General features: G+C 39.3%; 3 protein-coding genes across 4 annotated transcripts in view; 2 read left to right on the top strand and 1 right to left on the bottom strand.

Annotated features, from left to right (window-relative positions):
• The window catches only part of erc1b (ELKS/RAB6-interacting/CAST family member 1b), a 342306-nt gene extending 337242 nt beyond the window's left edge, over window positions 1–5064 (bottom strand). The window contains exon 1 of the mRNA XM_069192087.1: window positions 4977–5064. The gene's annotated coding sequence lies outside the window, so the exon portion shown is untranslated. The remainder of the gene's footprint in view (window positions 1–4976) is intronic.
• On the top strand, window positions 1558–5615 carry cdpf1 (cysteine rich DPF motif domain containing 1). Of its 2 annotated transcripts, none has more exons than XM_015353070.2 (4): window positions 1558–1635; window positions 2585–2697; window positions 3393–3504; window positions 4997–5615. In XM_015353070.2, exons 2-4 carry the CDS (start codon window positions 2585–2587, stop codon window positions 5126–5128), a joined length of 357 nt encoding a protein of 118 aa, XP_015208556.2. In that variant the 5' UTR covers window positions 1558–1635; the 3' UTR covers window positions 5129–5615. The 2 variants fall into 2 exon arrangements, with proteins under 2 accessions (XP_015208556.2, XP_015208557.2); XM_015353071.2 differs by lacking the exon at window positions 1558–1635 and adding an exon at window positions 1713–1790.
• A 1169-nt stretch (window positions 5616–6784) lies between these two features.
• Window positions 6785–15413, top strand: LOC102685198 (polycystin family receptor for egg jelly). The gene is made up of 2 exons (XM_015353054.2): window positions 6785–6873; window positions 8682–15413. Exon 2 carries the CDS (start codon window positions 8689–8691, stop codon window positions 14404–14406), a length of 5718 nt encoding a protein of 1905 aa, XP_015208540.2. The 5' UTR covers window positions 6785–6873; window positions 8682–8688; the 3' UTR covers window positions 14407–15413.
• The last annotated feature ends 158 nt before the right edge of the window (window positions 15414–15571 follow it).

Here is a 15571-nt window from a genome sequence, read left to right as displayed (position 1 = left end):
GACTGGAATCACTGCATACTGTAGATCATCACAAAGCAGTGTGAGCAGAGGAGGAAAAGAAAATACCAAAAGTACTCTTTAGCAGAATAAGAAACTGCAATTAATGCAAATCAGCATCTAGGCTCATTTGATAGTAAGTACAGCAGTTAATCTATCTTAAAAGAAACCAGGATATCATTTTCAACAACACCGCTAAGATAAGATCACTTTATTAGCCATATACAATTTCATATTTTCACATAACCCAGCTTGCTCTCCATGAGACACAGACAAACAGACAGGGAGTGAAGCTTGGGATCAGAGAACAGGGTCAGCCATTGTACAACACCCCTAGAGCAGTTGGGGTTAAGGGCCTTGCTCAGGGGCCCACCGGAGTAGGATTCCTCTGGTAGCCCCGGGATTTGAACTGGGAACCTTCAAGCAGGCCACAGGCACAGATCCTTAGCCACAGTCCCACTGCTCTGCCACAAAGGACTGCACTAGCAGCGGTGGGATTCGAACCCACACCTCCGAAGAGACTGGAGCCTAAATCCAGCACCTTAGACTGCTGCCGAGCTTGTTCCACACTCAATGAAAAAAGCGCCTCCCGTTCTAAGTTTGAAATGCACTTTCCACTTGTGCCCTCTGGTTTGTGTTTCACTGTTCATTCTGAAGAAATCCACAGGGTTGACTTCTTTAGAGCTTTTGAGGATTTTGAATACTTGTATCAGGTCCCTTCGTGCTCCTCTCTGTTCAAGACTGAAAAGTGTCAGTTTCTGTAGCCTGTCAGTGTTATAGGTTTTTTTTTCTATAACATGGGAACCAGAAATATAAACTGAATTCTAGATGAGATCTAATTATGCATTATATTACTTTTACATAACATCAATCCATCCATATTCGAATCACTCTTTCCAATTCAGGCTCACAGCAGAGCTGTGGCAAGCAGTGGGCACCTTTCCATCTCAAGGCAGAGAGACACAGACAAGGTCAATATTCCCAGAATGGACAAACCAGTATGTTTCTGTACTGTGAAAGGAAACCAGAGCACCCAGAGGAAACCCAGATGAACACCAGTAGAACATACAAACTCTACACAGATAGCTATACAGGTCCGGAATTAAACCCAGGGACCCTGAGCTGTAAAGCAGCAATGCTAGCCACTGTGCCACTGTACCACACTCAACACATTTCTACTGTATGTACAGTTTCATGACAATCGAGACAGGGAGTTGTATTTCAAAAGGACTCTCCCTCAGCCAAACAGCAATCTACTTGTGGGCGATTATCGATACTTAATTACAGCTTGGGTGTTTTAATTATTAATAACAATATTATAAATATGCGATTGCTTTAATTTTAATCTGAAATGTAATTTTAAATTGAAAGTGACTCGCTGGAAAGAGGCATCACAGCAACGAAAATTGTTTAGAAACTCACCCAAAAATTGGTTATACTTTAGTTGTCCGCTTTTCATCGTGTTTACTCCAAATTATAAAACATTACGTAATGCATTTAAGCAAGGCGTTTGACAACATTACTGAGCTCAGATGCGCGTTTTGTCCCTTTAGACCTTCCGTAGAGAGTTATGCAAATACAACGATACGACTTCTTGAAGCTTCGCGGTTGAGGCATTTCGGTCTGCAGTTTTAGAATGTAAATATTTAAAAATTGAAATGTTTCAATTGAAATTAAACGTGGAACCCATTTCATGTATCTGTACAATTTTTTTTATCGATTCGATTTGAAGGCATGTTGTAGTACTTTAATAGATACGCACAGAGTAATAAAAAGAAGCATATGGATTTATAGTAAGGCTTCTGTACAAACCATTTGCTACAGAGCACATTTTCACCACTTAATGTACCAAAAGGCAGTTGTAGTAAATTTCATGTAGATGTTGTAAATTGTCCTGGATAAGGGTTTCTGCTAATCTATATAATCAGGTACACGTCGGGCTGTGTTAATCGTGTGCTGCAGATGATAGGAATCAAAGACGTGCAGTAATATTAGAGAGGACGTTTGACAAAGAATATGCACGTCTCAGTCTGATGCACTTCTGGTGTACTCGGGTGCCATCTGTTGTGGAGAGCACAGAGATTGGTTACAGATCATATACGTTTATCACTTGTTTTATCAGTGTGTCTTTTGTGTACTTTAGCCTGTCTGTGACAGACCCAGAGATCAGAATCTTTCTTGTTTCTTGCCTGTGAACTGTTTTCAAACCTATAAATACAGGAGCCTTTTGTCCTAGATGACCAAATCGGAACACAATATCCTAAATGAGGATTTATTAGTGCATTCTAAATTTGAGCATAACGTCCCTGGCTTTAAATGTCACACTTTTGCTATATACCTGTACATGCTGTTTGATTTTGATTCCCCACTTTGATGTGATGAAGACATATAAGAATCTGCAAGAACACCTAGATTCCTTTCATGCAGACTATGCACTGTGTGAAAATTAACATTATTATTCACAAATGTTAAAGATAAATTTAAGATCTAACATCAGAGAGGAAAGGCAAATGTGTACTTAAGTGCTGTGCAAGTTCTTTTTGGGGAGGCTGTGGTAAGGAGTATTTTTTTTTGTATCTCCTTCCAGATGGAAGAGGACAAAGATGGACAGTCACAGAGACGGTTTACCTGTAAATTCTGTGACTTCTCAGCTTCTTATACATATTATGGGCAGAAGCCACCCAACACCAGGGCCATTGTGTAAGTATAAGAAACAGTAGGTAACCTGAAGGCCTGTTGACATACAGTACAGTATAGCTGTAAGGTACATGTACTTGAATTAAATGCTTTGGTATTTTCCACAGTCTCCTTAAAAACGGATACAGTATTACCTATCTTCCTTCAGGGGTCCATTACTCTATCTGTATGAGATATGCTGCAACAGTTGTTTCTCCCCTACTTGAAGTGCTTCTTTCACCTTTCAAGGAGCAGTGATAAAGACTTTCCCCAAGTTCTAGTGAGCTAGAATTCAGCCCTCAAGAAACTTGACTAAAACAAATGTTTTGTAGAGATAATGCTGGTGGCTAGTTTTCTGCATCAATTTTGTCACAAGTTCTGTCAAACTGAGAATCAGATGGTAAATAAATGTACTGGATATGACAGACTTCACTCAAAAAACCAGCATGCATTTCATTGATTGTAAAGTGCTGTATATTGGAATATTCTTACAATGCTTTTTTTCCTGTGACAATAAAATTGTAACAAAATGCGGGTACAATGGATTTGAACATATAAGGACAGTTTTAGTGTGCTACATATCAAAAGTGCAGAGTAATTGTAGCTCCTTCCCGAAAGTGCAGGTTTTTTAGCTACACAGTTTAGCTATGAACTTCACTTGGTTTGTTGTGGGTGTTTTTTTGCTTTGCCAATGCCACTTTGTGTCTTTTTTTCCACAGTCTTCTGGAGGAGTGCTTTGTAACGAAGGATCCCTTTAGTCCCAACAAGGAGAAATTCTTGGTTTTAGGATCACATTGCAGTCTGTGCGGCAAAACCGTTTGTGTTGGGACGGTACGTTTCAATAGCCTTTTAAGTGTAAATAATACTGAGGGAAGCTAATATTCATTTCCTATGCTGTACTTTGAAGAGGTGCCGTTGGGATATTTTCAGCCAATGTTTCTTGTTTTATGTATTATGAGAATGACCTTTCGTTAAATCCTTTTCACCAGACTTTAAACAGGATTTTCGTTTACTGATTTTTCTAGAATTGCTCTAAGAGGAACAGCATGTGAGAGGAAACTAAATATTGTGTCTTTGAATTGACCCTTATGAGTGAACAATCAAATCACAGAAACGTTTTCCTGAATTTATTCCTGAATATGGTTACCATTCAGATTTTAACCGCAGCTTTGTAGGTTAACTTTTCAATTAAATCTAATTTCTAATGGGAAAAGAGGAACTGGCTGCTGTATACAGAGTAGCTACTGTAGATACAGGTGGACTACGCTTGGCTATATAGTAGAAACTGCTGAAATCACCATGCAGGACTGAAAGTCATGCTCAGACTGTCTTGAGCATTTGGATGACTTGAACAGTGTTCATATCTGGCCACCACATTGAAAAATGAATGTCACCTGAGAAACGTTTTAATGTGTGGAGAGTTTAAAAGAACATAATTGGAAATCTAACTTGTTTTTAACAAAGACGTTTTAGGGGAGATCTAATTGAGTGCTTTATTTCAGATTTCTGAGAGGGGCTGAACCCAGATCTTTCTTTAGGCTCAACAGAGTTTTGCTTGTGATATGTTAGGAGAGGAATGTGTGCAATTACTGGGATTGTAGCTCAGAGCTGTGTCATGGAAATCACATAGTTGATTATTCCAAATTGGAACGGTACACCAAAAATAATTGGTAGTTCTATCTTTTAAAAAAATACTGCACACAAAAACTAAATATATTTTTTTTAATTACGTAGCTGTTATGTTCAATATGTAGCCGTATGTCTTCATCCATTTACTCATTTATCCTATAACTTACAAAATGTTGCTGCCTAAAAGATGATATTCAGCCCAATGTGTTAGGGTGCTGGTAGCTTATGGATCATAGGATTTCATACTCCACTTTCTTGAAAGACCCCAGTTTTAGCGACATGACAAGGCACCTTATTCAAGACACCAACCACTTTTTGTGTAAAAACGTGTCTGTGTTTTTCTCTATTGATTGTGTCCCACTTTCATTTTTGAGCATGAAGTAATGTATTAGGTTGACTTTGTCAGTACCTTCAGGATGTGGTGTATCTGCACCTCTATTCTTCTATTTTCAGCACTGAAGAGTTTCAGTACTTTTAAACTTTTTGTGTATATCCGTTTTTGGCATTAGAGGGTAATGCTCCCGGGGACACATTTCTGAGGTTACAGACCACATCGTAGTGATTGGCAGGTTATTCTCTTTTGCAGTGTTGATTTTATATTCATCAAGAATCTAATTCTTATAGAAAATACAGGACAAAAAAAGCCACTGTTAAAAACCACCCATGGAGCTGACCTCTGGTGCTTCTTTCCCAGGAGTGCAGCCTGTTCTACACAAAGCGCTTTTGCTTGTCCTGTGTCAGGGAGCACTTGGAAGAGTTTCCCCAGCAAATCCAGGCGGAGCTTAAAAAGAAGAAACAGGCACAGAAGACTCTAGTCACCCAGTGAACGCTGCTGGCAAAAAACTGGACTGGAAGGGAAGTTAAGGGAACTGACAGTTTATAGACTTCCACATTTGTTTAAACCCAATGTACACCTATGCACAGAAACAGTCGTGTTCTCTACTGTTTATATTTCCGTTAATACATAATGTGAAACAAGTATGCATTGGGTATGGATGGTTACGATGTGCTTGTCACTGGAAAATCCCTATAGTTTCTCTGAACATGGAATCTGAAAATGTGATGCCACTTTATGAATATTGAATTTAATATGAATATGTGCATTTATACTATGCATTAGGCTAAGCTGATTAATAGAAAAAGAAAATAATCGGTTTTATGGCCCAAACTGAAAACGAATGCAAATAAGTGGGCTTTTCTTTCTAGAGAAAATAAACATGTACATAACCTGACATGACTCGTGGTAGACTGCAGCTGAAGAAACCAAAATTATGTGGAGTATTGGATTTTAATTAAAAAGGTTATTTTTTTGAGGGAAGAATTGCTGTGGTTTGTACGTTCTTTCAATTACTGTATTTTCTTTTTTGGTTTCCGGAGCTTATTTTATGACGATGGTCAGTAAGCTACACGTTTCTTTTGTCTTCTGTTGATCCGAGTCCACTGGTCATTTAAGCTGGGTGAATTAATAAGGTTAATAACCGTAATAAGAAGAAATAGCACTATACAGTTTTGAATCGAGCTATGTAGGATTTAAATAATGGTGGGGGTATATTAGTAAAATACAAGTGAAACAGAAAAAAAATAAGATTAAATTGTACAAACCTTTTTGAAGGGCCTGGTGGACGGTATTCAGAAAAGTAAAGGTTCACATGGAAGTTTCTTGTTTTTTATGTTATAAGGTGGGGGTGGAAGCGAGGTTCTGCAGTTTTTGAAAAAGACCGAGCATGAAACCCCATCCTGAGGAGTGGCCAGCAAAAGCTGAAGAAGTGATTGACGAATGGACTAAAACAGGAATACACTTGCAAAGCTTTTCTCTTTTTTTTCCATATGCAATCGTGAAGACCGGGTAAAAACTGAGCTTAATTCAATGTATTCTCTCCCTCTTTCGCAAGCCTAATATATATTACCTACTGTACATAACGTCGTTCTTTTCCCTTTCCAACTTTGCGCTTACCAAAGAAACTTAAAACGAGGAGATGTACCCCAAAAATGGGAACTTTAGACCGAATTTAATTTAATTTAATGTTAATACGTTGTTACTGCGTGTGTTGTGCGGTCTTTTCCTCACTCGGCGAACTGAAGGAGCATCCTAACGTGCGTCATCAGTCTCAAGAGGTCGCGCTGCGCTCTTGTCTGCTCAGGTGTGACCTACTGTACGAGCTCGTGGCCACCTTTTTCCCAATTCAAAATTAACGGCATCCCCTACCTGTAAGCAAATCTCTTTCAAAACCGAACTGTGATAAAGGCAAAAATACAATGACCTCTACCTTGACGTGGTGCTGTATGCTGTTGCTGTTTTACGCCCGTGTCCTCTCACAGCCTGGCTTCAATTCGCCCCCCTTTGAGATTAGGTGTGCGGACGAGGACGGGGAGGTGCACAGCAGAGCCGACACGGACGTTTTCGTCACCTGCCGACGCCGACAGAGCACGCAGATCCGCTTCAGCTCATGCAAGAACATAAAAGCCGACGCACTGCAGCCTCCCACCTGTGACTGGAGGGACCACGCTGCAGGATTAATTCATCGCACTGACCACTGGTCCGGGACTCTCACGTTGGCTCCAGACATCCAGGTAATCACCGTGACGTCCTGCACCGTGTCTTCCTGCCCTCCGACAGACTGCCGATTTAAAAATCTGACCATAAGGGTGATCGACCAACAGGTTGATTTTTTCCTACTGTCTCCAGCTCCACTGTACGATTTTGACAAAGTGCAGATTGGTTGGTGTGCTGAGATGAAAAGCCCATTATGGACCTACATGTTTCAAGCCCCAGGAGGGACTCCCTCACAGAAAATGATACAGAGTGACTGGTATGTTATAATTGACACCACTAGTGTCCCTGTTCACTTGAAAGGCAGATGCTCCAATAACTATAACTACATAGTAGAAGTGACTTACCCCAAGCCGGGCACGTATAGGGCTAAATTAATCAGTGAAGGAAATATCTTTGTCCTTGACATTCAGGTAAAATCAGGGCTAATCCCTATTTATAATGCAAAGAGTGAAGTGTTAAGTCTAAATGAAAGATTTCATGTTTTCTGGAAAGCATCAGACATTCAGAACATTGTCAGTTACCAATTGGAAGCCAGTGAAACCAACAGAACCTGGCTTGTAGACTATAGCAGCTATGTTTTGAGAAAAACCTCTTGTTTTAATAGTAGGAGATCAAACAGCCTCCTGCTCACCGACATTGTGCTGCAGAAGACCGCTTTCTTAGGCAATTTCAGTGGCGCCATCAGATTTTCAAGTGGCACTGCCGAACTCACTCTGAACACAACCTACACCAAACTGACCTTTGATCTTCAAACTAACCGGACCGTCCTGTATTTTTTCAGCAATTCTGATGACTTTTCCTACTACAAACAGGATAGTAGGGTTAATAATGTACTGCACATCATCTTCATCCAACAGCAAATCTTCCTGCACTTGATCAAATTCTGCTTCTCCTGGGACCAGCGTTATACTGTCAGTGTGCAAACGTATGTGAACAAACGGGACAGCCTGTACAAATCTGTGGGTGAATTTGGGAGTGGCTTTGACCTGTACCTGTATAACAGTCCGGCGCCACATCTAGACTTTACACAGCATGCAGTTTGGTTTGTGCCCACCCAGCATCCCCTTCTGCAGTGTGAATGGACATTCAAGCTGCAGGTGCTCTGTGCCTCAAGAACGTCACTCACTTCCACGTATTCTTACTCTGACCAACATCCAAATGTCCTCACCTTTCTTTCAGGTGCCGAGCCATCATGGGCGGCTGTAAATTACGTGGGCTTTGTTGCCAATGTGACTTGTTTTGACAGTGGAGAAAAGCCCCTAATTTTAACGGTGACATTTGGAAACCGTCCTGTAAAAATTGCAAGGTCCCTGGCATGCTTCAGTAGGAAGACCAGTGGGTGCTTGAAGGTACTTTTGAGGAAACCAGACCCTCCTGTTATACCTGTAAAAAAATCTCTCCAGTTTACTGTTTACTCTTCAGTGGCAGTATACTGTTCTTGTGTATTGCAGACTACATTCATCTGGAAAATATACAGAGTCGCTGGTGTCAGTTCAGTTCCAAAATGGGAAAATCCTCTGGCAGCACCATTCATTTCCTCAGCTAGCAAATCCTTCTTGTACATCCCAAAATGCTCTCTAGAGTATGGCATGTACATGATGAATCTTACGGTCAGCGTCTTTATACAAAATTCAAATCTAAATGTAACCAATACTGATTCACTTTTTGTGGATGTAATGAAAAGCCCTCTGAAAGCTGTCATTAAAGGAGGCTCATACAGAACTGTGGGTTTTAATGCAACTTTGGTATTGAATGGTTCACTGTCTGCCGACCCTGATGTAATGAACCCATTTGACGGTCTCCATTTCTCATGGTACTGTTCAAGGAAACCCATGGATCTTGAGGCTATGACACTCTCTCCGAATAACGCATGTCACCCGGACCAGTTTGAAATCAGATGGCCACCATCATCAAAAGCTACAGTTGAAATCATGCCTGAATTGTTGAAAGGAGGTGCTGTATATCATTTTCGTCTATCAGTTCAAAAAGATGGCAGGGAGAGTCATTTTAACCAAGCAATAAATGTTTTACCTGGACCACAGCCTGAAATTCAACTCTACTGCATTGAGAACTGTGATCAATTGCTGAACCCGTCAAATAGATTTGTGCTTTCCTGTGCTTGCATTTCCTGTAGCACTGACAGCCAGCCCAACGTTGAATGGTATTTATTGGCTGGTAAAAATGCAACTGAAATTGCAATTGATTGGGCAGCCAACACTACAACAGGAAGATTTAACAAATACCTTTCAATAAACGCTTTTGTGTTTCAGAAGAGCATAGGCAGCACATTTGAGTTGCAGGTCAAAGTAAGCACAAGGAGTGGACTCTCAAGCATGCAGAGGTATTTCTTCAGTGTTAATGAACCTCCTAAGATGGGAAACTGCCAAGTGATCCCCAGCAATGGTATCGCATTACTAACAGAATTTGTTGTACAGTGTTCAGGGTTTGTGGATGATAATCATCCTCTTATGTATAAAGTTAAAGCCTGTGTAGATGACTCCAAGAGGGTAATTGTAAACTCATTACAAGATAATTCATGTGGTACAATTTTGTATCTTGGTTACAGCTCCACATCACAGCCTTTCTTACTTCCTCCTGGGATTGCTTCAGAAGACAACATGGTGACCTTATATGTCCATGTGTCTGATCAGCTTGGGGCATACACACTGAAGGTGCTACAGGTTAAAGTTAAATATAGCTTGGGGTTCTCTATGGCTGCAAAACTTGGTGAAATTGAAAAAGGTCCCCTTGCTGCCTCCATTGCAGGAGAAGACTACATGAAAACAAATCAATTGATCTTTTCCATTGCATCAATTTTAAATGCCCCTGATTATGCCATAGGTTTGGCCAAGAAAACAGAACTGCGAGAATCTCTTCTGAAAACGGCTTCCAGCATTCCTGTCCATTCCTTTGTGGACGTTAGTCAGGTGGCATCAAGTATAAATAAAATAACAGAAGTAAGCAGTGACATAAACAAGAACATTGGAGAACTAGCTGTGGGAAAACTTATGGAAATCACTTTTGCTTTTTTGAAGTATGCAACGCAAGATATTGGCACAGAAATAACAGAAAATGTAGGTGGTGCCATCTTGTCTGCTGTGAGTAATGTAGTTGATGGATTTACAGTCTCTAATGCATTAAGTACAGCAGAAGTTACATATAAAATCAGTTCTACGAAAGACATTTTCACTGTCCTGCAGTCTCTGAGTGACGGGATTTTGGAAGGAAAAGTTCCTGGAGAGAATGTAACTGTTTTGCAGTCCAAGATGTTGAACATCAGTAATACGAAATCTGAGCAATCAAACATAATGAATTCCTTTATAGGTGACAGTCACTGCTCAAGCTGTTTCAAACCCAGACTACCAGCAAATTCTGCCTTTTCGCCTGATGCTACCCTTTCAGTTTCCATTTACACCTTTGTAGAGGATCCTTACCCCTGGCTTTTGAGTGGAGACAATGTCTCAACTGTGGTTTCAGCCTTTCAAGTCCATGTTTTAAGAGGAGATGGAAATACAACTGATCTAGTTATAGAGAATTTTGAAATGGTGATGCAAAACAAATATTCCCCTCAATTGCTACCAATTGTTCTTGAAAAGGATAAGTCAAGAGGTTTAAGTGGGGCCATCAGTTTTGATATAATGCCAGATCCTGATGCAGTTTTAATTATACAGTTATTTCCAGAATTCAATGTTTCTTTCTCAGTTAACATTCATCTCTGTGATGAAGATTTACATTCAAAACCTTTTGCAACTTACTTACTACCGCACAACAATACCAGAACTCTAGTGCAACATGATCAGAGAAGCAACACCAGCATCCATTTTGTTGAACATCAAGAACCGTATGTGGTTCAGATACCTCAAGCACTTCCAATCCTGGAGAACACTATGTGCAAAGTCAGCATTTTCATTAAAACAGCTGAACAATCAATGATGACAGAGATGTTAAATGTTTCAGTTTTATCTGCATTTTGTTTAGACTTTGATGGCTGGTCTAACAGTTGGAAAAAACATACTTGCAAAGTAGGAGCTCTTACTAACAAAGATAGAGTTCACTGCATTTGCAGTACTGTAGCCACCACAAAATCCAAATCAGAGCAAATTACCTTTCTAAGGTCCATATTTGGGAAGATTATTGTGATTCCCAATGTTGTGGATCTCAGAAAAATTGGAAGCCTCTTTGGGACCATTCATAGAAATTGGATCACGCTGATTACAGTCTGTATTATATATGCTGCATATGGGTGCTTAGCTGTATGGGCTTCCAAAAAGGCTAAAAGTGATGTAAGTAACAAAGATCAAGTCATGGTATTACCAGACAATGACCCTTTTGATAAATATTGCTATCTATTAACTGTTTACACTGGAAGTAGGGTTGGAGCAGGAACTAGTGCTGATGTTTTCTGTGAACTTACAGGAAGCTGTGGTAAAAGCAGTACTCACCTTCTAAAGTGCTCACTTTATACAGCTCTCCAACGAGATGATGTAGACACCTTCTTACTTTCAACAGAGACTGACTTAGGAGACATAGAGTCTGTCAGGTTTTGGCACAATAATGCTGGGCTTTCCCCTGAATGGTATCTCAGTCGGGTCAAGGTTGAGAACCTTTACAATAAGCAGACGTGGTACTTCTTGTGTCGGAGATGGTTTGCCATCAACAAAGGAGATGGGAACCTAGACCACACCTTTACAGTCTCAGGTCGGGAGGCTGCAGTACGAAGGCATGATGTTTTTGAAATACTGCTTTCGATCTACTTGAAGGACAATAGCCTGTGGTTTTCCATATTTGCACAAGTCATTCGGAGCAAATTCACCCGGCTTCAGCGACTCTCATGTTGCTTGGCAATGTTGATGAGCAGTCTGGTTACCAGTATTGTACTGTTCAAGAAAGAGAGATATACAGGGTACAGTGAATTACAGCTCTTGCAGTCTGTCATGGTTGGTATTGAGAGCTCTTTAGTGACAGTACCAGTACATCTTCTTTTAAGCAGTTTATTTAAGTATGCAGAAAAAGATGAAAGTGCTCCCATATACTCTCCATTCCATTGTGTGGCAGAATACCTAGCAGAGATGAGTGGGGAAGCAAGGTCAATCAATAAGTGGATAGTGAGCAATACTGTTTCTCAACCAAGAAATTGGAGACAGCGCCTTCAGAGATGGCACACATCAGAAGGTATTGCTGATTTAGACAATGTCAAGACTGTGCAGAGCTCTGACTCAAGGAGTGTAAAGTCTTCCTCAATGAACACTAATACATCAGGCTTTCCTACTGAGCTGACCACAGCTTCAAACTGTGTGTTGCCATCACACATTACAGATTCTATTTTTGAAGAAGATGAGGATGACCGTTCCTTCAACCCTAAAAAAAGAAGCAAGCAGACAGTTCACAGAAAAATAAACACGCCTCCAAGTAAAGAAGCTGTGGAGAAGGACTCAAAAGTAAGGAAGCTACAGAGACGTTTCAAAACCGTTGCTAAAAATTCAGATGCATCTCTGTCCTTCTGGTGTTCATGTGCTGCATGGTGCCTCACCATCATCTGTACAGGTGTATCAGGCTTCTTTATAGTTGTCTATGGTCTATCATATGGTCCAGACATGTCACTGAAATGGTTTGTTGCCTCAGTAGTTTCAATGGCTCAGAGCATACTGATTTTGCAGCCTCTAAAGGTAGCCTTATTATCTGCTTTGTTTTCCTTTTGGCCAAGATGTTGTAAAGACCTGCCTTGGCCCAGTTCATGCACAGTACGAGAAATTGACATTGACCAGGTTCCAGAGACAGCTGAGGACATGAGAGACATGCACTATGAACTGACGACAGTTCGCAACAGCAGAAAGTATCAACCCTTGAAAGAAGATGAAATCCAAGTCATGCGGAGAAGAGATGTTGTTAAAATTAAAGCATTCACTTTTTGCAGAGGAATATGCAGCCATTTCATATTTCTCTTTTTGGTTTTTCAAGTAACATACACAAACAAAAACACAGCAGCATTCTTTTATAACACCTTAATTAAAAAGACATTTTCAGAGGGTATAAGCCAAGTTGATAATATTAATTCATTCTACACATGGGTGAACAACATTTATTTACCATTGCTGCAGAGTCCACACCAATCTCTTTTCCGGGCAGAAATTAATTCCTTTATTGTTGGTCTGCCAAGAATGAGGCAAATTAGAGCAAATCAGACAGAGTTCTTCAGTGCAAATCATTACACAACTTTCTATGAAGCTGTAGTCACAAAAGTCAGTCACCATCCTAAATATGGAAAGGACCAGGAAGATAAAAAGAATTACAGCTATTCATGGGAAATTCTGGACAATGAGACTGCAGTTGAAAATATTAGCAGGCATTCTGGATGGGTCTATGAAAAAGACTCTTTCCCATGGAATTATTATAGTCATGGAGAGCAGCAGGTTTATGCAAAAGGAGGCTACACAGTATACTTCTTCCCTTCTTTAAGCCTTAATAATTCCCTGGAAAAGCTTCTGCATCTGAAGACCAATAATTGGTTTGATTACTGGACCTCGGCTGTCATTTTGGAACTTACAATATTCAACCCTGATGCTGGATTATTCTGCCCCATTTCAATTATATTTGAATGGAATCCAGCAGGCGGCATCACTGGGTCAGTAAGAGTCACCTCCTTTGAAATGTTGTCTCTTGAACATCTTACTGGTGCTAGGACTGTCTCAATTGCCACGTTAACAGTTTTTCTAATTGTGTACACAGTTGACGAATGCCTTACAATTATATGGGAGAAGGGAAGATATATAAAAAAAATTACAAATCACATTAACTTAATTTTGAACTGTGTTCTCTTGACAGCTGTGAGCTTCTACATGTATAAGATACGGCTATCTTCGGACATGCTCCATTTTTACACAGTCAATAAGCAGTCATTTATACCATTTCATGTCCTGGCTTCTCTTGATAAGGCACTAAAAACCACTTTAGGAGTTTTAGCATTTTTCAGCATCTTAAAAACCCTCCGCTATGCTTCATGTTTGTATAGTGTTCGACTTGCCCAGAGATCCATCCAGATAGCCCTGTCTGGAGTCTGTTCTATGGCCCTTGTAGCAATACTGTTCTTCTTCATTTACATGGCCTTTGGATACTTAGTGTTTGGCCAGTATGACTGGAATTTCTGCAGCTTCAATAATGCAGCACAAACAGTTATGTCCTACTGTGTTCTCTCTTTCCAAAACACTGAGTTTGCCAATCAAATGTTTCTTGGGGGCCTTTATCTGACATCTTTTATGGTAGTCATGATTTGCATTTTAATCAACCTTTTCCAGGCTGTTCTAATTTTGGCCTTTAAGGAAATGAGGAATCCAGTCTATGAAGATCCTTCAGAAGAGGCAGAAGTTGTGTCCTTTTTGTCCAAGAAACTCTTGAGAATGTGGCATTCTCTGTGGGGCAGGGTGATTGAGGAAGAAGAAGAGATGTTAAACATTGCACTCTATGGTCAACCTAATAGAGCCCATACAGAAAAGCCGACAGGTTTAAAGACAAAAACACTCAAAGGCAAAAAAGTGCTTTATTTACAAATGTAAAGATATTTTAACTCCCCTTTTGGGTGATACAAATATTTCATATAATTATAAGTGGTTTTAGGTTCAATGTAGAATTTGTGAAATTTAATGTTTCTGATATGTGTATTGTCATTTGTTTTGAAACCCTTGGATATATGCATGACTCTTTAATTTATTAAAGAATCTTTAATATTTCAAGTAAGTTTAGTAGGCATAATGTTACAAAATTAATATCATTTTTTAAGATGACTGTGTTTACCACAATACACTTACGTCAATCAATTTGGTGGTTACATGTGCCTCATGGAATTTTAATATTTGGGAGTTTTTTTTTTTTAAGATGACGACAAAATCTCTCCACAGCTTATTTTACACGTGTATATTTTTTAATTTTATAAAATATAATTAGTGATAATGATTTTCATATGCAGTACATAAGTTTTTGCAATTCCAATTTTGAAGGATACTAAATGATGAGCTTGTGAATGTGTAATCTATAAATTTATTATGGTACTGAAAATATTTTGACACATCAGTTTGACACTGATGCACTGAGACATCATGGAGATACATAAAGCATTCTTAGGTAGCAAAATTGTCTTGATACACAAAAATTACACAAATACTGTAGCTGTTCTAACCTGGACAACACTTTACTTATTTTTTACTTAAACTGTTAATTTTTCTGTTTCAGAAGATGTAATGAAATATTACTAGAAGATGCAGTAGGGAAAGGGTTTGTAAAATGTTAACAAATAAAGTAAAGTTTTAAAAAATACCTTTTTATTTCATTGCACTTATTAAACACGTCATCGACTGTGAACTACAGAAAATGTTCAATTTGTAAACCTGACATTGAGGCTGTTACCGGACAAAATGAATTTTCAAAGCATATACTTTCCTTAAAGGGAAACTATTGAACTATTTTTAATGTCAAAGTTTGGATTTTGAATTAAAAAAAATAAAATCTGCTTTCTTTAATCACTTGCATTCTGTATATTGTTACAGCTACAAAGGTATCTTCCCGATTTAAATTTCAAATATTGAGCAAGCTCCTGTAGAAGACACAATTTCATGTTTAATATGTTTTCCAATCATCCTTCAATTGAGTCATCTTTTCCCAATTCACTGACTGCAAACTCTGTCTCTTTCCTTCATTTTTTCTAAAATGTTAATTAATCATTTT

This window comes from Lepisosteus oculatus, chromosome 7 (assembly GCF_040954835.1).
Source record: "Lepisosteus oculatus isolate fLepOcu1 chromosome 7, fLepOcu1.hap2, whole genome shotgun sequence".
NCBI classification, from domain to species: domain Eukaryota; kingdom Metazoa; phylum Chordata; class Actinopteri; order Semionotiformes; family Lepisosteidae; genus Lepisosteus; species Lepisosteus oculatus.
The sequence above is the reverse complement of the archived record's forward strand: the minus strand, read 5'-3'. Positions and strand labels throughout refer to the sequence as shown.

Coding starts and splice junctions, on each gene's coding strand:
- cdpf1 (XM_015353070.2), top strand. CDS start 2,585: ATGGAAGAGGACAAAGATGGACAGTCACAGAGACGGTTTACCTGTAAA. Junction 2,698..3,392: donor CCCAACACCAGGGCCATTGT/GTAAGTATAAGA, acceptor TTTTTTCCACAG/TCTTCTGGAGGAGTGCTTTG. Junction 3,505..4,996: donor AAACCGTTTGTGTTGGGACG/GTACGTTTCAAT, acceptor CTTCTTTCCCAG/GAGTGCAGCCTGTTCTACAC.
- LOC102685198 (XM_015353054.2), top strand. CDS start 8,689: ATGGATCTTGAGGCTATGACACTCTCTCCGAATAACGCATGTCACCCG.